Raw genomic sequence first — 21,052 nt, 5'->3', positions numbered from 1 at the left:
AGAGGGGAGGTGTTAGGAGTGACCCTGAGGTTGCGCAAGCCCCCTGGCTCAGTCTGTCTTGGTTGGGGCTGGGGGGAGGCACGGGGCGCAGCAGTCCAGACAGGGCCACCCCTGAGGTCAGCCCTGGGTTGCAGGAGGGCACACAGAAGAGGCTGGCAAAGAACTGCCTTGTCCCATCGATTAGACAAGAAGTGTCCATGGCGGTTTTCTGTATCCAAAGCTCTCTCCTGTCAAGCTGGTCAGCAGAAAATGAACAAGGAAGACAGTCTCAGCAGAATCTCAGAATCAAGTTCACTTCAATGGAATTTCATAAAAAATACATTCAGGCAGCTGCCTCCCTGTAGCCCCAAGCCTTGACTGCCAAACCCCTGTGGGTGTGGGGGCCCCCCAGCCACAGCTGCCAAGAGCAGGACAGCTTCAGGATTCTGGGTCCCAGACACATCACAAAACCCCAGACCAGAGATGAAGCAGTAACGGCGTGCAGGAGCCCAGGATCCAGAGGGACTGAGAGCCGTGACAGCCCCCAAGACCACATGCTAGGAAGAAGGCTGGAGCTAGAGCCGAGGTGAGGCCAGCGTGGGGCTCCCTCTGCAGGGCCAACCCCTCAGGCCGAGCTCCCCTGGGGGCCTGGGCGTGAGGAGACCTGGGGGGGAGGTGGTGGTTATGTTCTGTAGATTTTCTTCACCTCTCAAACCCCTGTGCCCTGAAGACTCCAGGGCACCAGCTGTGCTCGCACCAGGCTGCCTGTTCAACCCCTTCCTTCTGGGATTACAGAGGACGCACACAACGCCTTGCTGGACCCAGGAGGAGCAGCCTGAGCAGGCAGCGGCTGCCCAGTGGCTCAGCTGTAGGCTCCCACCCACCCAGGAGAGCTGACCCAGCCCCCCAGTGAAAGAGGGGTGATCCCCGGTAGACCAGGGAAAAGGGGTGCTGCCTTTACCCACACCCCCTCCCCGTAGCACATCCCCCCAGTCTGCAGGGCTGCTTAGTATCTGCTTTCCCTCAAGGCCCACAGGCTGGGGCCAGGCCTGCCCAGAGAGAGAAGTGAGTGATGATGAGCTTTTTTTTAGGGCCACTCCCACAGCATCCACAGCATATTGAAGTTCCCAGGCTGGGGGTCTAATGGGAGCTGTAGCCGCCAGCCTACACCACAGCCACAGCAACGCCAGATCCTGGCCACATCTGTGACCTACACCACAGCTCATGGCAATGCCAGATCCTTAACCCGCTGAGCGAGGTTAGGGATCGAACCCACATCCTCACGGATACTAGTTGGGTTCTTAACCTGCTGAGCCACAACAGGAAGGCCCAATGATGCCTTCTAGACATGAAGATTTGAGCCTGGCTGGGTTTATAAAAGGAGCAACGCAGCTGGGATTCTTCACCCAGGAGCAAAAGCAAAGCTGCCTGGGGGATGCAAATGCTGAGAAAAATAGAATTCAGGAAAGTAGGAAAAAAAAATAAGAGAAGAAAATAACAAAAAAATGAATAAATAAAAGTAAAATTAGAAAAGGAAAAAAAAATTACAAGTGGCGAGCAGGGCTCCCTTCCCTCCTCCTTTGTGAAGGATGTGATGGATGGGGCGATGGAGAGAAGATACGGAGCCTGCTTCCAGCCTTGATGTCTATTAAGTGAGTCGGTGGGAGAGAGAAGTCAAGTGTGGGGACCAGACCCTGGAAAGGGCTGGATCCCTGCCTCACACGGGGGCTGCGGCTCCGCCCAGAGCCGGGAGAGTTCTCCGGGCAGACGAGGTAAGACATGCAGGAGGGCAGCTGTTGCCCTTAGAGTCTGTGCCAGGTGGCAGCTTCCAGCTTCTGACGGGCAGGGTCAGGTTCCCGCAGACCAAGGAAAATGCTGTCGCGTGGAGAAACGCCTCTGCCCTCCTGGTGGCGTCCGAGCTGGTGGAGTTACGGCTCCTGCCCAGCTCTTCGTGGTCAGGACAGCTGGCCTGGAGCAGGGTCCAGGCAGCACCTGATCGCAGCACAACCCGAGACTGTGGATCGAGTCTTCTCTCAGGAGGGCGTCTCCGGGCAAGGGGCCAGGCCACCCTTCCTGCTGTCCAGGCTAGCTGTCCGCCTTCCTCAGGCGGTGGAAGAGGTTACAGACGAGCTCATACCAGAAGAACACGAAGCCCGTGGAGAGGGCGGCCTTCAGCAGGCTGGGGGACAGGCCTTTGAAGAAGCCCTGGGCGCCCTCCTCTCGCAGCACCTGCCTGGCGCAGTCCAGGAGGCCCTTGTAGCTTCGAACCTGGGGAGAGAAAGCGATGGAGACACGGACACGGACTCGGTTCTCTCGTCAACACAGCCTGGGGCACTCAAGCTCCCGGAAATACTTGCCAGAGGCAGGAATGAACACAAAAAAGACAGAATAAGCCTCATGCTTGCTCTTCCAACTGGGCCAATGCAGCCTTAACCGATGAAGTGGCTGCACATCAGCACTGGACAGAGCTGCTTCCTGCCCAGGAGGCTCCCACGGCCAGGGGCTCTCAAGCACCCAGTGAGAGCTCTGGACCCACCGCCCAGAGGTGCCTCTGACGTGCCCCTGTCCCTCCTGGTCCCCTCGGCAGCAGATCTGAACCTGGCCCTCGTTAGCTCTGAGCCTGACCAGCGCCACCCCTCCAGCCTGGCCACCTCCAGTTGACTGCAAACTGTGACTCGGCGTGTCCCCGAGGCACAGCTCTGCTCAAGCCTTCCTCCCCTCCCGAAGCTTCAGGGACTCCTGATGACGAGGAGGATGACAGGAACGCGATAAAGAATCGAGCCGAAGCCCTGCAGCCTGGAGGCCAGGGCTTCCGTCATCTGGCCTCGGCCTGGGCCCCGGTCGGCCTTCGTCCCCCACCGCTCCTCCCGAGGCACCCACCCCCAGCCACACCTGCTGGCGCGAAATCTCTGTTGAGAGCAGGGCCTCCCCTCTTGGTCCTGGGCTCTCACCCACTCTCCCTGCCCGAATTCAAAGCATCTCTTCAAGACAAGTTGGTAAATGGAAAAAAAGGTGATAAAACCTGGTGTGTAACCCCGTTTCTGTTACAATGTACCTGCGTCTATTTATACAAAGGAAGAAAAACCTCAGCGGATCGGACCTTGGCGGTGTTGGGCTTAGGAAGGCAGGTCAGAGAAAGACAATGACTAACAAAACCGAAGCCACTCAGAGAAAACCAGTGGCTGGGGCAGTGGAAACGAATTCCCCACTAGGAACCAGGAGGTTGTGGGTTCGCTCCCTGGCCTCGCTCAGCGGTTTGAGAATCCGTCGTTGCCGTGAGCTGTGGTATAGGTCGCAGATGTGGCTCAGATCCTGCGTGGCTGTGGCTGTGGCTGTGGTGTAGGCTGGTGGCTACAGCTCCGATTCGAAACTCAACCTCTAGCCTGGCAGGTTCCATATACCGCGGGTGTGGCCCTAAAAAGCAAAAAAAAAAAAAAAAAAGAAAAGAGGAAGGAAGAAAAAAAGAAAAGAAAAAACTACAGCTAAAGGGCTTCTCTGGGGGGGGGGGTGTTGGATTTCATTGTGATTTCTATCTTTTTGTCTCACTTTCAAGTTTTCTACGGAGAAAATGTCTCGCAACTACAAACCCACTTCTTTTTGTCCCCATCAGGAAGACGCGCTGCCTCCTCTCCGAGCTGCCTACTCTGCGGGGTCCTGCCCCTCTGCCATCGCCAGGCACATTTCTTTATGCCTTGCCATTCCGGGGTCCAGGTTCCAGAGGAAAAAGCCCGGAAATGACCCAGCCTTCCCCCCCACCTCCCGCGTTATCATCTGCTCCTTTGGGAGCCCTTACTGCACGAAAGGAACAGAGGAAAACCCAACTGGTGAAAATACGAGCGGACCGGGAGTGACAACTAACATTACAGGAGTGCCTGCCACAGGGCTTCTCTGAGTGGCAAGAGAAGTAATTTATGTATTTATTTAGGTTTTAGGGCCGCACCTACCACTATGGAGGTTCCCAGGCCAGGGGTCTAATTGGAGCTGTTGCTGCCGGCCTACACCACAGCCACAGCCACGCCAGATCCACGCCGAGTGTGCGACCTACACCACAGCTTAAGGCAACATCAGATCCTTAACCCTCTGATCGAGGCCAAGGATCGAACCATGTCCTCATGGATACTAGTCAGATTTGTTACCGCTGCGCCACAACGGGAACTCCTCTAGGGCATTTAAAACAGAATTTGGTTGATCAAACTTAACTCACCCCTTTCCAGGAACTCCTACAGCAAAAGCAAAGCACCCTGGGCCCCACTGTGAGCCTCCTTTTCTCTGTTCTTTAATATCTTGGGCCCTTTCTTCTGTCAGCAAACACTTGGTCCCAAACTGAACTAAACACTGTTTAGACCTGAACACTGTGCCCCCTCCAGCATCTCTGCACAGCGCCCAGTACACGCAGGGCCTTGCCTGTGGCTTCCATGTGCTCCGGGGTCCCCGGGCACAGGGTGGAGGCGAGAGGGCCGTGGGGGCAGGAGCTGACCCTGGTTCCTTCCCATGCCCAGCAAGCGGCAAGGACCAGCCCTGTCTGCAGGGGACCGCTCACCTGGCCAAAGGAGGCTCGGGCCTGCTCAAACCCTCCGACCTGCAGCCGTTTCTTGAAGAGGTCCAGGGGGTACGTCAGGGTCTTGCTAATGACTCCAGCTCCACTGCCACAAAGCAGGTTTTTGAAGTTTCCTGAACCAGACAAGTGATTGAGGTGGGAAATGAGAGAAACGCAATCTAGGTAAACGTCAAGGTTCCGGAATCTAATCCTCCACCATGAAACAAAACCCACAGGCAACCTCAACCTCAGAAGAATTTAATCCAGGAGCGGGAGAACCAGACTCAGCCACTTTCGGCAAGAATGAGAACGGGAGTTCTCGTTGTGACTCAGCAGAAAGGAATCCGACGAGTATCCATGAGGACATGGGTTCGATCCCGCGCCTCGCTCAGTGGGTTAAGGATTGGCATTGCCGTGAGCTGTGGTGTATGTTGCACACTTGGCATGGATCTGGCGTGGCTGTGGCTGTGGCGTAGTCCGGCAGCTACAGCTCCAATCGGACCCCTAGCCTGGGAACCTCCATATGCTGTAGGTGTGGCCCTAAAAAGACAAACAACAACAACAACAACAACAACAGTGAGAACAGACTGCAGACTGGACAGGCTGGTGGCAGAAGAGGTGCGAGCCTTTAGCAGTAATGGCCCAGCTGGAGGCAATAAGGGCTTTTAGGGCTCTGCCACGTGACTCAGCTCCTGGATTGAGAGGGAACAGAACTGCCCCCACCTCTGCCCTCCCCAAACCCAACCCAACCCAACCCAACCCACAAGTAAGATGGACTGTTTGCAAGTAGGGCCTTTGACACAGGACCAAAAGCTGCATGCCATCGATGGGTGTGGCAGGAACTGGAAGAAATAAAGTCATCTGAGCGAATGGATTTGTTTGTTTTGTCTTTTTTTTCTTTTGCTGCTTTTCAGGGCCAAACCCAAGGCATATGGGGGTTCCCAGGCTAGGGGTCCAATCGGAGCTGTAGCCGCAGGCCTACGCTAGAGCCACAGCAACCAGCAATGCCAGAGCCAAGCCACATCTGCAACCTACACCACAGCTCATGGCAACACTGGATCTTTAATCCACTGAACAAGGCCAGGAATCGAACCCGTGTCCTCGTGGATACCAGTCAGGTTCGTTAACTGCTAGGCCACGATGGGAACTCAGGATTTGTTTGTTTTGTTGGCTACAGACAGAGCGGGGGAGGGGGGGTGGTCAGAGATCTGCGGTGTCTTAGCTTCTTTCCTACCTGACTCAGAAAGAGATATTATAAATCAACTCTAATAATTTTTGAAAAAAGGAAAAAAGAAAGAAAGAGATGCTAGGGCTCAGGAACAGGCCCCGATTCCCTCCCCGCGAGGGCGGGCTCACCGTCCGTCTTGTCCTCGGAGGGCATGGCCCACTCGCCCACATGCTTCAAGGAGCTGTAGAAGGCGAACTGGAAGCCGGCGTAGGGGAAGATGGCCAGCAGGGTCGGGGTCAGGCCTTTGTAGAAGACCGCGGGGCCTTCCGTCCTGTACATGGTCACCACGGCGTCTCGCAGGGCTCTGTACACCTGACCACACGTGCCACTCGAGTAAGCGACGTCGCTTTAGCCCGAGAACACAGCCCGCCACACACACTCCCCCTCGGCCAGAAACCAGCCACTGGGTCCAGAGAAAACCATGACTCGAAAAGACACACGGACGCCCATGTGCACAGCAGCACTACTCGCGACAGCCAAGACGTGGAAGCAACCTAACTGCCCATCGACAGAGGAGTGGATCAAGAAGACGTGGTACCTACACACACAGGGGAATATTACTCAGCCGTTCAAAGGAAAGGAAGAACGGTAGGCGCAGCAACAGGGATGGACCGAGAAATGACTGTGCTAAGTGAAGTCAGTCAGACAGCGAGACACCCGCATCAAACGCTCTCACTCACATGTGGAATCTAAAAAAAGGACACGACGGAGTTCCCGCCACAGAGCAGTGGAAACGAATCCGACTAGAAACCATGAGGTTGTGGGTTCCATCCCCAGCCTTGCTCGGTGGGTTAAGGATCTGTGTTGCCGTGGGCTGTGGTGTCGGTCACAGACGAGGCTCGGATCCTGTGTTGCTGGGGCTGAATGAGGGGTTGAATCAGAGCTGTAGCCGCCGGCCTACACCACAGCCACAGCAACGCCAGATCTGAGCCCCATCTGCGACCAACACCACAGCTCACGGTAACGCCAGATCCCTAACCCACTGAGGGAGCTCAGGGATTGAACCCGCAACCTCACAGTTCCTAGTCGGGTCCGTTAACCTCTGAGCCACCATGGGAACTCCCTGTTCCCTTTTCTTAACACTGTCTTGCCCTTTTCCTTCTCATAGACTTTTCCTAAAGGCTGAAACCCCAGCAGAGCTGAAACCAGTTATTCTAACCTTATCCCAGATGAAATTTTTTTTTGTCTTTTTGTCTTTTCTAGGGCTGCTTCCAAGGCATATGGAGATTCCCAGGCTAGGGGTCTAATTGGAGTTGTAGCTGCCAGCCTACACCACAGCCACAGCAACGCGGGATCCGAGCCGCGTCTGCAACCTACGCCACAGAGCTCACGGCAACGCTGGATCCTTAACCCACTGAGCCAGGCCAGGGATAGAACCTGCCACCTCATGGTTCCTAGTCGGATTCATTAACCACTGAGCCACGATGGGAACTCCCCAGATCAAATTCTTAAGGAAAACATCATTCCCCAGGAACCACATCCCATGGTCTTATGTATATACATCCAGGAAACAGACTATGGTGTGGGCTCGATTTCAGGGTTAGTCCTTCCTCCGGTCTGACTCGGTGATCCACTTTCTCCAATGCATTCTTCCTGGAAACCCAAACCACCATCGCAGTGGTACAGCCAGAGGCTCTCAGGTCTCATCTTCCCAGATGCCCTCCCTGTCTGCTATTTGTCCGCCTTCCCCCGAAGGGTCTGTCTCCCCGGAGAGGCTGTGAGCGCCCTGCCTGGTGTTGGGCACAGGAACGGGCTGACAGATGGGCTGAAAAACCCCAGGCTCCCTCAGCTCTGTTCCATCTAAGGAAAGAGCCCCCACCCCGGGACACCCTCCACCCCTCAGGTGCCCCTTCTCTGGCCCAGTCACTCACCCTAGGCTCACCCTGAGCTGCGTAGCGGGTTCGCAGCACATCCAAGGGATGCATGGTGAGGGTGGCTACGCAGGCAGACAGGCCGCCGCAGACGAAGTGGACAGAGAAGTCGCGGGCATCTCGCACACTGGCCCTGTGCACCAGCTCGGTCAGCACCTCAAATGACAAAAACTGTGCAAGAGTGAGTGACATCATGGACAGATGCCCCCTAAATGCACCCCCCATGACTCAGGTGGGGCCAAGTCCTAGGGACCAGGAAATACTCTTCTTTTTCTTTTCTTTTTTTTTTAGTGCTGCACCCATGGCATATGGAAGTTCCCAGGCTAGGGGTGGAATAGGAGTTGTAGCTGCTGGCCTGCACCACAGGCACAGCAACATCAGATCTGAGCCAGTCTGTGACCTACACCATAGCTTTCAGCATTACTGCATCCTTAACCCACTGAGCAAGGCCAGGGACCAGACCTGCATCCTCAAGGATACCAGTCAGATTCTTAACTTACAAAGTCACAATGGGAACTCCCAGGAGGTACTTTTTTTTTTGGTCTTTTTAGGGCCATACCTGAGGCACATGGAGGTTCCCAGGCTAGGGGTCGAATTGGACCTGTAGATGCTGGCCTATGCCACAGCCACAGCAACTGGGGATCTGAGCTGCATCTATGACCTACCCCACAGCTCATGGCAACGCTGGATCCTTAACCCACTGAGGAGGCCAGAGATCAAACCTGCATCCTCATGGTTCCTAGTCAGATTCATTTCCACTGCGCCACGACGGCAACTCCAGGAGGTATTTCTTGAGCAGTGACAGAATACAATAAACATATCACTTTATGCAAAGCTCGGATACCATTTTATTTGTGTTTCTTTTTTGTTTGCTTTTCAGGGCTGCACCTGTGGCATATGGAGGTTCCCAGGCGAGGGGTCTAATGGGAGCTACAGCTGCCGGCCTACACCACAGCCATGGCAACACGGGATCCTCAACCCACTGAGCAAGGTCAGGGATGCACCTGCAACCTCCTGGTTCTTAGTTGGATTTGTTTCCACTGCGCCACTACAGGAACTCTTCAGATATCATCTTATACTTGGAGCAGAGCCAAATACTCAAAGGGTAAGAAAATACACGAGAAGGAGTTTCCCTTGTGGCTCGGCAGAAGCCAGCCTGACTAGTATCCGTGACGATGCAGATTTGATCCCTTTCCTCGCTCAGTGGGTTATGGATGCGGTGTGGGCAGAACCTCTTTGCCTGCCCACTCGCATCTCTCACAAGCGTCCTATCTTAATAAACCTATCTCTTGCGAGTTCCCATCGTGACGCATTGGGAAGGAATCTGACTAGGAACCATGAGGTTGCAGGTTTGATCCCTGGCCTCACTCAGTGGGTTAAGGATCCTGCGTTGCCGTGAGCTGTGGTGTAGGTTGCAGACGCGGCTCGGATCCCACGTTGCTGTGGCTGTGGTGTAGGCTGGCACCTGCAGCTCTGATTAGACCCCTAGCCTGGGAACCTCCATATGCCATAGCCTGAAAAAGCAAAAAAATAAAAATTAAATTAAAAAATCGATTTCTTGCCTTCCACTTCGTCTCTTGCTAAATTCCTTCTGCACAGAGGCATGAAGAACCTGAACCTCAACAGAAGACCACCCAACCCCTGAACCCCAGCTTGGAAAACAATACAAGCTTGCCTCTCCCCTGATCCTTATCTGCAGTCCTATTTTTCACTCCCCAGACTCAAACCACCTCCCAGTCTCTCCTAAGCGGGGCACAGTCTTTGAGGTATTAGCCCGCTGTGACCCTCCTTTGCCTGGCAAAGCAATAAAGCTATTTTTTCTCCTTTGCACCCCCCCAAAAGGATCCGGTGTTGCCATGAGCTGTGGCACAGGTTGCAGATGCGGCTCAGACCTGGCATTGCCATGGCTGTTGTGATGTACACCAGCAGTTGCAGCTCAGATTCACCTCCTAACCCAGGAACTTCCATATGCAGTAAGGCCCCCCAAAAAAGAAAAGAAGCCTAAATCCTAATCCCAGCCTCACCACCTAGAGGCTGTGCGGCTTTGGGCAGCTCACCTAACCTCTCTGTGACTCATATAAATGCCTATTTCACCTTCCTCACAGGGCTGCTGGACAGCTCGAAGGAAGCACAGAGGTGAAAACGCTATTTTGAAAAAGGAAGAGCATTTGCACGGCCATTTGCCAAGCCCTCCAGGGCCCTGGCATCAAGACAGTCTCTGACTTGTCTCACCTCATATTCAGGGGTCGTTAAGTCCCCAGGGTGGGGAGACAAAAGTGGGGGAGCCAGAGCTCAGTGTGACTCTGTCTTCATTTGTCAGGTAGCTTTCTGGCCAAGATCAGTGAGAAATGTGCTGCCTGCCTCCTGCTGCCCTACCTCGGGCAGTGCCTCTGCAGGCCCCATCATCATCCTGGGCTCCCCCATTGCTCAATGTGACCCCAGGGGCCTGGCTGGTTCCCCTGCCACCTACTTGGACAGCTCCATAGCCTATGGAGAGAAGCTGGGCTGGGATGTGTCCTTTCCAGAACGCCGTTGGGCCCTCCTCTTGCAAAATCTGTCTCCCGGCCTGTAGGATCCCGTGGTATTTTGCATTGGGGTCACTGCGAGACAGGCGCTCAATCTGAAGCTGGGAATCAAAACTGAAGTAGTCAGAACTGCAGTGGGGTGAGAAGAAAGAATGTCAGATGTTCCCCCTGTGGCGCGATGGGATCAGGGGCATCTCTGGAGCGCGGGGGCACAGGCTGATCCCTGGCCCGGCACAGCGGGTTAAGGATCCGGTGTTGCCGCAGCTGCAGCTCAGGTTGTGACGGTGGCTCAGATCTGATCCCTGGCCCAGGAACTCCATATGCTGTGGGGCAGCCAAAAAAGAAAAAGGAAAGAAAGAATTTCAGAGAGGGTAACAAAGGGCCTCTTCCTAACAAAATTCCAAGCTCTAGGAACTGCTTTGGCCAAAAAGAGTGAACTGGTCCTGCAGCCCGTTACACGGAACAGGGGGGAGAAGGTTACCTGGAAACGGATCTTGATGACGTCCAAGGGGCTGATCATCGCCCGAGTGACAAGTCCAGAGACAGATCCAGCCACTGCCACCTCGAGATTGGAGATATTCCTGCCATCTGCTCTGGGGTCATAGCCCACCATCCCTGCCCCTGGACCACACAACGTCCATCAGCTTCAAGCTAAACGCAAGAGACTCGGAGTCAATACCAGAGCAAGTTCTTAGGGTGTCTGCTCAACCATCACTCCTCAGAGCAACGCCCCCACCCCCGACCAGCCCACAGCCCACAGCGAGCAACGCCCCCACCCCCGACCAGCCCACAGCGAGCAACCCCCCCATCCCCAACCAGCCCACAGCCCACAGCGAGCAACCCCCCCATCCCCGACCAGCCCACAGCCCACAGCGAGCAACGCCCTTATCCACCCCTTTACTCTGCTTATCCTGCTTTACTCTTCTTTACAACATTTACATAACAGACATTTGGAGTTCCCATTGTGGCTCAATAGTAACAAATCTGACTAGTATCCATGAGGACATGGGTTCGATCCCTGGCCTCACTCAGTGGGTTAAGGATCTAGCGTTGCTGCAAGCTGTGGTTCAGGTCACAGATGAGGCTTGGACCCCACGTTGCTGTGGCTGTAGCATAGGCCTTGATTGGATCCCTAGCCTGGGAACTTCCATACACCCCAGGTACGGCCCTAAAAAGAAAAAAAAAAAAAAAAGACTAGATCAGGAGTTCCCTGATGGCCTAGCACTTAATGATCTGGTGTTGTCACTGCTGTGGCTCAGGTCGCTGCCGTAGTACAGGTTTGATCCCTGGGTTGGGAACTTCTGAATGCTCTGGGCGTGGTCAAAAAAAAATTTCAGAAGGGACCTCAGAATAACCTAGTTTTTTTGACCACCTCTAGTAACAGGGAAGTCAGGGCCCACACAGGGACACCTTCGCCCCACTGTTGTTTCTTTTTCTCCGCTCACTCTCCCTGGAACTCTGTCTGTACCAGTCCCTCAGCCCCAAACCCGAATATTTCTGAAAGTACCAAAGTAGTACTCCAATCCATCCTTGAAATTGACCAGACATTTCCACGGGGCTCTATCAGCAAAGTACTTTAAAATAATGTCTTATTAAAGTCTAGTGGCGGAATTCCCACAGTGGCTTAATGGGTTAAGAATCTGACTAGTATCCATGGGGATGCAGGTTCAATCCCTGGCCTTGCTCAGTGTGTCAAAGGATCCAGTGTTGCCGTGAGCTGTGGTGTAGGTCGAAGATGCGGCTCGGATCTGACATTGCTGTGGCTGAGGCGAAGGCCAGCAGCTGCAGCTCCAATTCAATCTCTAGCCTGGAACCTCCATACGCAGCAGGTATAGCCCCCCCTCGCCACCCCAAAAAAGTCTAATGGTATGAAACCTCCCCACCCTTGCCAGGAATGTGCCCATTCCTCGCTAACTTCTCTGCACACCCTCAAAGGTCACGCTGAGCAGTGCTGGTTCCCTGCTGTCAAGAAGGGGGCATTTCTATAAGTAGGCGTTCTGTATAGCTGGACATAATCTTACACCTCAAATCAAGAAGCCTGAGTTCAGGGAGTTCCTGCTGTGGCTCAGTGGATTAAGAATCCTACTAGGATCCATGAGGATGCGGGTTCGATCCCTGGCCTCACTCAGTGGGTTAAGGATCCCACATTGCTGTGAGCTGTGGTGTAGATTCACAGCTGCAGTTCCAATTTGACCTCTAGCCTGGGAACCTCTATATGCTATGGGTGTGGTCCTAAGAATAAATAAATAAATAGAAAACTACTTTATAAGAAAAAAAAAGAAGGGAGTTCCCTTCATGACTCAGCAGAGACAAATCTGACCAGCATCCATGAGGACAAAGGTTCAATCCCCGACCTTGCTCAGTGGGTTAAAGATCTGCCATTGCTTTGAGCTGAGGTGTAGGTCACAGACTCGGCTCAGATCCTGCGTTGCTGTGACTGTGGTGTAGGCCCGTGGCTATATCTCAGATTGGACCCCTAGCAGGTTTCATTTTCTTCTGGAAAATGGTAATGATGGTGGCCCTGCCTAGCCAGATTCCTGGAAGGAACATCCAAGATATCATGTGTGATAAGCTCTGTAAGAAAGGTAAAATTTTTTTACACGTGAAAGGGCTTGTAAATCACAATTCAGTAGTGGCCTTACTTTTTCTGCGGGTTCAAAATTTCCTTCTTGTACCAAAAAGCCTTGATATTTAATCTGAAGAGACAAGATAAAAAATGAAATATGATTACATGTATGATACAATTCAGTATTCAGAAGATAGGGAGCCGCTGGTGTCTCCCTTAGCCACTCCCCTTTTACTACTGCAGCAGCTATGCAGGTCTCCCGCGGTGAGCGTGTGTGCCCCTGGGCTCAGCTGAGAGTCTCTGCAGATGTGCCCACGTGTGGACACAGATGTCCACGTGTGCCTTTGAGCGTGTTTTTTCTCTCCGAGTCAGAGAAGACACCCGCGAGGTGGGCTCCCGCGTGTAGAAGTGCCCGGGGCGTGTCCAGGATTTTGCTCCCTGCGTCCCTGAAGATGCTTCTCACGTCAGACGTGACACGTGTGGGTACAGTCCCAGCCCCCGCGTGAGTACTTGCGCGTGTGGGCCCCTCCCGGGGAGCAGGGGAGCGACGGTGCAGGTCCCCGAGAAAAGTGCCAGGAGGGAGGAGGTAAAGGTCACTCACCCAGCTCAGAGGGCGCGGCAGAACTCTCCGCGCTCTTCTCTCCCTCCCTTCTCGCGCACGCTAACAGCAAAATTTAACTGCTCTTGGCAGGAACCGACGGGCTTCGGGACCAATCACCGCGCAGCTTCCGACAGACGCTGAACCAATGGTTGCAAGCCGCCCCTGGACCAACGCCTCTCAAGTTACCTCTGGGTAATGTAGTCCTTCGCTACCAAGGTTGTTTTCACCGCCCCCTTACCCCGCGAGGCGCAGAGCCTCCTGGGAGATGTAGTCCCTCGGCGCACGCGTGCGCAAATATAACCCACGCGTTGGAAGGAGGCGGGTCCCAAGCCAGACTGCGTACTTGGAGGTCGCGGTGCAAAGTGGCCCGCGCTTTAGATCAGCCTGCTGGCCGGCGGAAGTTTAGGGCGTTCTGGACTTGACCTCCTTTCCTCAAAACCGTCGTAGTTCCAGAATCCGGATAATCTAAACTTGGAAAAGATGGCGGGAAGCTTAATCAAAGCCTGGAGGCCATGGAGGAGGGAATAGATGAGTTTTTAAGTCCAAGATGGGGACGGCAAAAATACAGAGGTTTTGTTTGCCCTTAGGAAAATAAAAATACATAGACATATTACAGAAAATGTAGAAATAAAGGGGAAATGACTCATCCTACCTTTCTTACGCAAATAGCATCAGCGTTTTGCAGGACAGTATTTCTTCCTGATTTTTAAATAAATTGTTTTTTACATTAGTGCAATCATTTTGACGCACAATATCTATTTTTAATTTTTTTTTTCTTTTGTCCTGTGGCCTACGGAAGTTCCCGGACCAGGGATCGAATCCGAACCTCAGCTGTGACCTAAATCTCAGCTGTGGCAACACTGGATTCTTAACACCTTTTGGCACTGCAGGATCTCCTTTATTGCACAATTTAAAATCTTTTCATGCATATGCAGTAGTAGAGAGACCAGCTCAATGAGCCACCATATAGTCATTACTGAACTTCAGCAATTAACCAACCCTTGGTCAGTCTCATTTCCTCTATACCAGCAGCTATGTGCCACTGGTGCGGAGTCCAGACTCAATTTATTGGCCTCACTGCAGGACAAGCCAATAAATTGGAAGAGGAAAATTAAAAAAAAAAAAAATGAAAGAGGAGTTTTGGGGGCAAGGAATAATGACTTTATTGAGAATGCCAGCAGACTGAGAAGATGGTGGACTCTTGTCCCAAAGAACTGTCTGGCCTGGGTTAGAATTCCGGCTTCTTTTATGAGGGAGTCACACAGTTCCTGGTTCCAGTCAGCCTCAGAAGGGATGTGTTAATTTATTCTTTCCTGCAGTCACACAGATGGGCCTGGTCAGGAGGTTTCCTGGGAGCTGAACAAAGCAATTTTTTCTTTTTTCTTTTTTTGGCTTTTAGGGCCGCACCCATGGCATATGGAAGTTCCCAGACTAGGGGTCGACTCAGAGCTTCAGCTGCCAGCCTACGCCATAGCCACAGCAGCTCAGGATCCAAGCCTCGTCTGTGACCTACACCACAGCTCCTGGAAACACTGGATCCTTAAGCCACCGAGCGAGGATCGAACCCGCATCCTCATGGATACTAGTTGGGCTCGTTACCAGTGAGTCACAACAGGAACTTCCAACAAAGCTATCTTAGCTTAACTCTCATTTCGTGGGAGACAGAGTTCCCAGAGATAGGGATCTTGTATAATTTAAGCTTAGAGGTAACGTCCCTTTAGTGATTAACTTGTAGCAAATGCACTAGTATACAAAGGATAAAGTAGAAGAAACAGATCCAATATGGAGACAGATTTGTTCTTCCCCCTTATATCACCCCCAACATTATTTTTAAGTAAATGCCAGATATCATGTGATTTTTACCAGTAAGCATCTCAAAATGTATCTTTTTCTTGGGGGGGGGGGATTCTCTCCTGCAGCATTTTTAAGTTCCCAGACCTGGGGATCAAACCTATGCCACAGTAGCAACCTAAGCCACAGCAGTGATGATACTGGATCCTTAACAGGCTGCACCACCAGGGGGAACACCTCAAAATGTATCTTTAAAAGACAAGTGTTAGAAGCTTATCTTTAAAAGACAAGTGATGGTCTAGCGGGTCAAGATTCCTGTGTTCTCGCTGCTGTGGTTCTGGTCGCTGCTGTCTGGCCAAAAACAAACAAACAAACAAACAAACAAAAACAAATCTGAAATAAACATTGCAACTCTCAAAAAAGAAAGGTGAGTGTTCCCTTTTTAAAAATACATCCACCTGGAGTTCCCGTCGTGGCGCAGTGGTTAACGAATCCGACTAGGAACCATGAGGTTGCGGGTTCGGTCCCTGCCCTTGCTCAGTGGGTTAACGATCCGGCGTTGCCGTGAGCTGTGGTGTAGGTTGCAGACGCGGCTCGGATCCCGCGTTGCTGTGGCTCTGGCGTAGGCCGGTGGCTACAGCTCCGATTCAACCCCTAGCCTGGGAACCTCCATATGCCGCGGGAGCGGCCCAAGAAATAGCAACAATAACAACAACAAAAACCAAAAAGACAAAAGACAAAAAAAAAAAAAAATACATCCACCAAACTGTCACCCACCTCCCAAAACAATAACTTCCTAATATTATCAAATATCAAATTAGTGTTTACATTTCCCTGATTGACCTATAAATGTTACGCTTTTGTTGGCCCCATCCGCCGCATGCAGAAGTTCCCAGGTCAGGGACTGAATCCCAGCCAAAGCTTCAACCTATGCTGCGGCTGCAGTAACGCCGGATCCTTTAACCCACTGCGCCAATCCGTGGATCCAAGCCGAGCCTCCCCCATGATCTGAGCCACTGTGTCTGGATTCTTAACCCACTGTGCCACAGCAGGAACTCCAAGTTCTTAATTTTATTTATTTACTTTTTTTTTTTTAACTTTTTTGTCTTTTAGGGCCACACCTGTGGCATATGGAGGTTCCCAGACTAGGGGTCGAATCAGAGCTGTAGCTGCTGGCCTACACCACGGCCACAGCAACGTGGGATCCTTCACCCACTGATCGAGGCCAGGGATCAAACCTGTGTCCTCATGGATGCTAGTCGTACTTGTTTCCCCTTGGGATGTGAACCCCTAAGATCTTAATTTTAATGAAGTCTAATCTATTGATTTTTTTTCCTTTTATGCATCATATTTTTGGTATCATACCTAAGAATCCTTGCCTAATTAAGGGTCATAAAGATTTTTCTCCTGTGTTTTCCAATAGAAATGTTACAGTTGGAGTTCCCGTCGTGGCGCAGTGGTTAACGAATCCGACTAGGAACCATGAGGTTGCGGGTTCGGTCCCTGCCCTTGCTCAGTGGGTTAACGATCCGGCGTTGCCTTGAGCTGTGGTGTAGGTTGCAGACGCGGCTCGGATCCCGCGTTGCTGTGGCTCTGGCGTAGGCCAGTGGCTACAGCTCCGATTCAACCCCTAGCCTGGGAACCTCCATATGCCGCGGGAGCGGCCCAAGAACCAAGAGGTAGCAACAACAACAACAACAAAAAGACAAAAGACGAAAAAAAAAAAGAAAGAAATGTTACAGTTGTAGGTGTTCCATCGAGGTCTCTGATGCATTGGGGGTTAATTTTAGTGTATGCTGTGAGACACAGAATGATCTCCTTCTGCTCTCCCCCCCCCCTTTCCCCCCTCCGCTTGGATATTTCCTTATTCCAATACCTAGAAAACTGTTTTCGTTGAAAAGTTTTTTTGTTTTTTTTTTTTTTTTTTTTTTTTTTTTGGTCTTTCTAGGGCCGCACCCGCGGCATATGGAAGTTCCCAGGCTAGGGGTTGAACTGGAGCTGCAGCTGCCGGCCTACCCCACAGCCACAGCTACGCCAGATCCCAGCCATGCCTGCCACCTACACCACAGCTTGCATCAATGCCAGACCCTTAACCCACTGCGCGAGGCCAGGGATCAAACCCACATCCTCATGGATACTGAGCGGGTTCGTTATTGCTGAGCCACAATGGGAAGTCCAGAAAAGTCTATTTTTTTTTTTTTTTCCTTGCTGAATTACCTTTTACACCTTTGTTGAAAATCACTTGTTCCTGGGCACACCAAATTTTCTCTTCTGCTTTTTTTCCCCCTCAACCTAAGTGCTACACTCACTCACCACTGGGAACTAAAATGTTAAGGTGGCCGCAGCAGGCGGAGCCTGGTGCAGAAATTTGACTTCCTGCTCTTCTTGAAAAAAGTGTCTCCCACTCTGTCCGCAGGGTGGACCCAGTTTATCACTCATGTTCTCTGTCCCCTTGTGTACAGATTGCCTTATTTCCCCCATGAGCCCCCAGCCACCGTGTTATATCTTCATTTTCCATCAGTTTCGTGGGCTGACCACTAACCTCTCTGCAGATAATCTCTTTGGCTATTGAGATGTTTGTTCTACTTTGTTCTCCTGGACTAGAAGGAGCCCACATTTTAGCAAAGGCCTCCCAACGGTCATTCGACAGATAAGCCAGCAGGACTCTTGGCCACAGGCGTAGTTGTAGAGTGAGTTAGAAAACCCCAGATCATGAGAACTAGAAGGACTCAAGGCCAGAGGGGCTAAGAGATATGCCAAAGGTCCTCCGAGATGAGATGGCAAATTGGTGGCCAAGATGCGATAAGACTCGTGGCAGGTGCCAGTTTTCTTGGGCTTACGGTCTGGTTCTAGCGTTTGCATACTGAAAATCGGATTATTTCATTTTAAGTTAAATATACTAAGTAAATCAAATCATGTGAAAAGAGAAACCAGAAAATAATGGTTCCCGTCAACTTGGGGAAGTGAGTCCTCCTGTGATCTCATCACCATGTGCCCTAAATAGACTAGTAAAGGTTCTTTTGGACTTTCCCCACCTCCTCGGAGGGAGGAAATACCTCCTTGGCCTTGACCAGATAGAGTTTGTATTTATCAGCGGTCTAAGCCAATGATCTTATTGATCAGAGAGAAGTCAGGCAGAATCTCTTACTGCCTGAGGGTGCTCAGCCATGCCATCTGAAAGGGTTCTGAGGGCCAGGGGCGACTTGCTGTGGCTCTTTGGCAGGGCACTCTTTCCTCTGGACTGCAGTTTCTCCGGCTAGGAAGAATAAGGGGTTGGGAGCTCCCCTCGTGCGTGGCTCAGTGGAAATGAACCTGACTAGTATCCATAAGGATGCGGGGTCCATCCCTGGCCTCCCTCAGTGGGTTAAGGATCTGGTGTTGCTGTGGCTGTGGCGTAGGCCAGCAGCTGCTGCTCCCATTTGACCCCTAGCCTGGGAACTTCCGTGTGCTGTGGGCTTCGGCCTTAAAAAAAAAAGAGAAGTAAAAGGGGGGGGGACTACAGGGGGTCCAACCCAGTCCTTGCTGCCCCTGGACCTCCACGGATCTAAAACAAAATCTGCATTTGTAGTGAGCCTCGGGAAGGGTTCTTCGCTGCAGCTTAAACAAGCATCATCTGGGTGCTTATGGAAAAAGGCAGATGACCGTCTCCAAGAGGACAGACGTTGTGACCAAGCAGATCTGGCCCACGGCCTGGGAATAAGCATTTTGGTTGGTGGTCTCCAACTGGAGAGACACTGAATGGGGGATACACAGCTTAGCTGATCATCCCAGGCTGCCCTTGTTTCTTTCTCCCTTCTTACGACTGAGGTTCAGAGGAAGGGCCTCTATCCCATCATTATGTTTCCCCATCAAATATTTACCGAGGGTCTCTATGGCCAGACACTCTTAGAGCTGAGCATGTAGCAATGAACAAATCAGAGTGTCTTCCATCTTGGAGACTTTCTTTTGTGAACAGAGCTGCCGTGAACATGCGGGTGCACGTGTCTTTTTCAAGGAAAGTTTTGTCCGGATAGGTGCCCGAGAGTGGGGTGGCTGGGTCATATGGTAGTTCTATGGATAGATGTCTAAGGTACCTCCATACCGACCTCCACAGTGGCTGTACCAGCTTACATTCCCCCCAACAGTGCAGGAGGGTTCCCTTTTCTCCACGCCCCTCCAGCATTGGTTATTTGTGGACTTATTAATGACGGCCATTCTGACGGGTATGAGGTGCTATCTCATGGTGGTTTTGATTTGCATTTCTCTCGTAATCAGTGACATGGAGCCTTTTTTCGCGTGCTTGTTGGGCATCTGTATATCTTCTTTGGAGAACAGTCTATTCAGGTCTTTTGCCCATTTTTCCATTGGGTTGTTGGCTTTTTTTGCATCTTGAAGACTTTCTTTCACTTAGTAATACATACTCAAATTACTTACATATCTTTTTTTGTGTGTGTGTTTTAGGGCCGCACCTGGGGTATATGGAGGTTCCCAGGCTAGGGGTTGAATCGCAGCTGTAGCTGCCGGCCTACACCAGAGCCCCAGCAACACAGGATCCGAGTCTCGTCTGCGACCTACACCACAGCTCACGGCAACGCCAGATCCTTAACCCACGGAGCAAGGCCAGGGATGGAACCCGCAACCTCAGCGTTCCTAGTCGGCCTCATGTCCGCTTCAGCCACAACGGGAACTCCTCAAATGACTTACCTATCTTGACAGCTCTTTTCTTTTTAGCTCTGGATGATTGTCCCCTGTCTCGGGGTGTCACTCGGCTTGGTCATTCACTGAAGGACGTCGTCGTTGCTTCCATGTTTTATCAATAAAGCTGCTAAAAATATGTGTAGGTTTTTGCGTGGACGTAAGTTTCCACTATTTTTGTTTACTCCTTCGCTTATTTTTTTAAACTGTAGGACTCTGAGTTTGAGAAAATCATGAAGAACCAACAACTGTTGGAGAATTCTGGAAGAAGTTCTGACAGGCTACAGGGGCCAAAGATAGAGACACTTCTGATGCACTTCCTTTTTTTTTGTCCTTTCAGATTTACTCAGCAAATGACTCAAACACCAGTAAACGAACGAAGAGGGGAAAAAAAGAAGAGAAAAAGAGGATTCACTGTCCAGTGACTTTCAAGAGTTGATTTCCTTGAGAAGGTATTTCCTGCTGTGTCTGTAGGAAGCGGGTCTTTACCCACCACTGCGTGCATGGGAGAGCGGGTGCAGCGCTGTCACAAAGGAGAGGTTTGGCATCACGCCCCATGCCAACCACCCACCTGTCTTCTTCCTCTGCAGCTTCTCTACCCATCTAGACTCAAGGGTGACTACTTCCGGGAACCTCAAATCTGGATGTAAAGTTGACAACAGAAAGATGAACAACCCAATAAACAAATTAGGCAAGAGATTTGAACAGGCGTTTCACAAAGATACCAATGGGCAACAAGCAATTGGAAAACCACTCACCAGGACTTCCTGTTGTGGCTCAGCCGGTTAAGAACCCGACGCGTATCCATGAGGGTGGGAGTTCAGTCTCCAGCCTCGCTCAGGGAATTAAGGATCCGGCGTGGCTGTGGCTGTGGTGTAGGCAGGCAGCTACAGCTCTGATTCGACCACTACCCTGGGAACTTCTATAGGCCTCAGGTGTGGCTCTGAAAAGACCAAAAAAACCAGAAACTGCAAATTAGTATCCTGATGAGGCAGAGTTCCCCCTGGGGCACCATGGGTTAAGGAGCCAGTGTTGCCACTGCAGTGGCACAGGTTTGCTCCCTGGCCCAGGAACTCCCACCTGCCTCAGATGCAGCCAAAACACAAAAATTAAAAAAGACCGACACCTCCACATGTTAGCAGAGCTGTGGGGCAACCAGCCGACACTGCCCATTAGCCGTGGAAGTTAAACATCGCTCAGCCTGTGACCCAGCAGTTCCACTTCTAGATGTTTATCCGAGAGAAATGAAAACACGCTTGCAAAAAAATATTTGTATAAAA

At 51.7% G+C, this 21,052-nt stretch overlaps 1 protein-coding gene and 1 long non-coding RNA gene across 8 annotated transcripts; one reads left to right on the top strand and one right to left on the bottom strand.

Annotated features, from left to right (window-relative positions):
* Positions 1 to 279: 279 nt before the first annotated feature.
* On the bottom strand, positions 280 to 13,383 carry SLC25A19 (solute carrier family 25 member 19). 7 transcript variants are annotated; one of them, XR_014820177.1, is made up of 9 exons: positions 13,308 to 13,382; positions 12,783 to 12,836; positions 10,622 to 10,791; positions 10,086 to 10,241; positions 7,616 to 7,786; positions 6,425 to 6,604; positions 5,873 to 6,056; positions 4,520 to 4,650; positions 280 to 2,247 (listed from the first exon to the last, which is right to left on the bottom strand). XR_014820177.1 is itself a non-coding variant. In XM_084982581.1 (8 exons), exons 5-8 carry the CDS (start codon positions 7,654 to 7,656, stop codon positions 2,065 to 2,067), a joined length of 528 nt encoding a protein of 175 aa, XP_084838707.1. In that variant the 5' UTR covers positions 7,657 to 7,786; positions 10,086 to 10,241; positions 10,622 to 10,791; positions 12,783 to 12,836; positions 13,308 to 13,382; the 3' UTR covers positions 280 to 2,064.
* Positions 13,085 to 20,481, top strand: LOC102165522 (uncharacterized). The gene is made up of 4 exons (XR_002336994.2): positions 13,085 to 13,208; positions 13,398 to 13,499; positions 20,113 to 20,224; positions 20,363 to 20,481. It is a non-coding gene; the product is annotated as an uncharacterized LOC102165522 (long non-coding RNA).
* The last annotated feature ends 571 nt before the right edge of the window (positions 20,482 to 21,052 follow it).

The sequence above is a fragment of the Sus scrofa genome, chromosome 12 (genome assembly GCF_054392235.1).
Source record: "Sus scrofa isolate SSC_HxYL_T2T_F1_AM1 chromosome 12, Sscrofa_HxYL_maternal_Yorkshire_Landrace_v2.0, whole genome shotgun sequence".
In the NCBI taxonomy this organism is placed as follows: Eukaryota; Metazoa; Chordata; class Mammalia; order Artiodactyla; family Suidae; genus Sus; species Sus scrofa.
This window is presented reverse-complemented; position numbering and strand designations above follow the sequence as displayed.

Coding starts and splice junctions, on each gene's coding strand:
- SLC25A19 (XM_021066050.2), bottom strand. CDS start 10,753: ATGGTGGGCTATGACCCCAGAGCAGATGGCAGGAATATCTCCAATCTC. Junction 10,242..10,621: donor TCATCAAGATCCGTTTCCAG/GTAACCTTCTCC, acceptor TTTGATTCCCAG/CTTCAGATTGAGCGCCTGTC. Junction 6,057..7,615: donor CAGCTCAGGGTGAGCCTAGG/GTGAGTGACTGG, acceptor ACGTGTGGTCAG/GTGTACAGAGCCCTGCGAGA.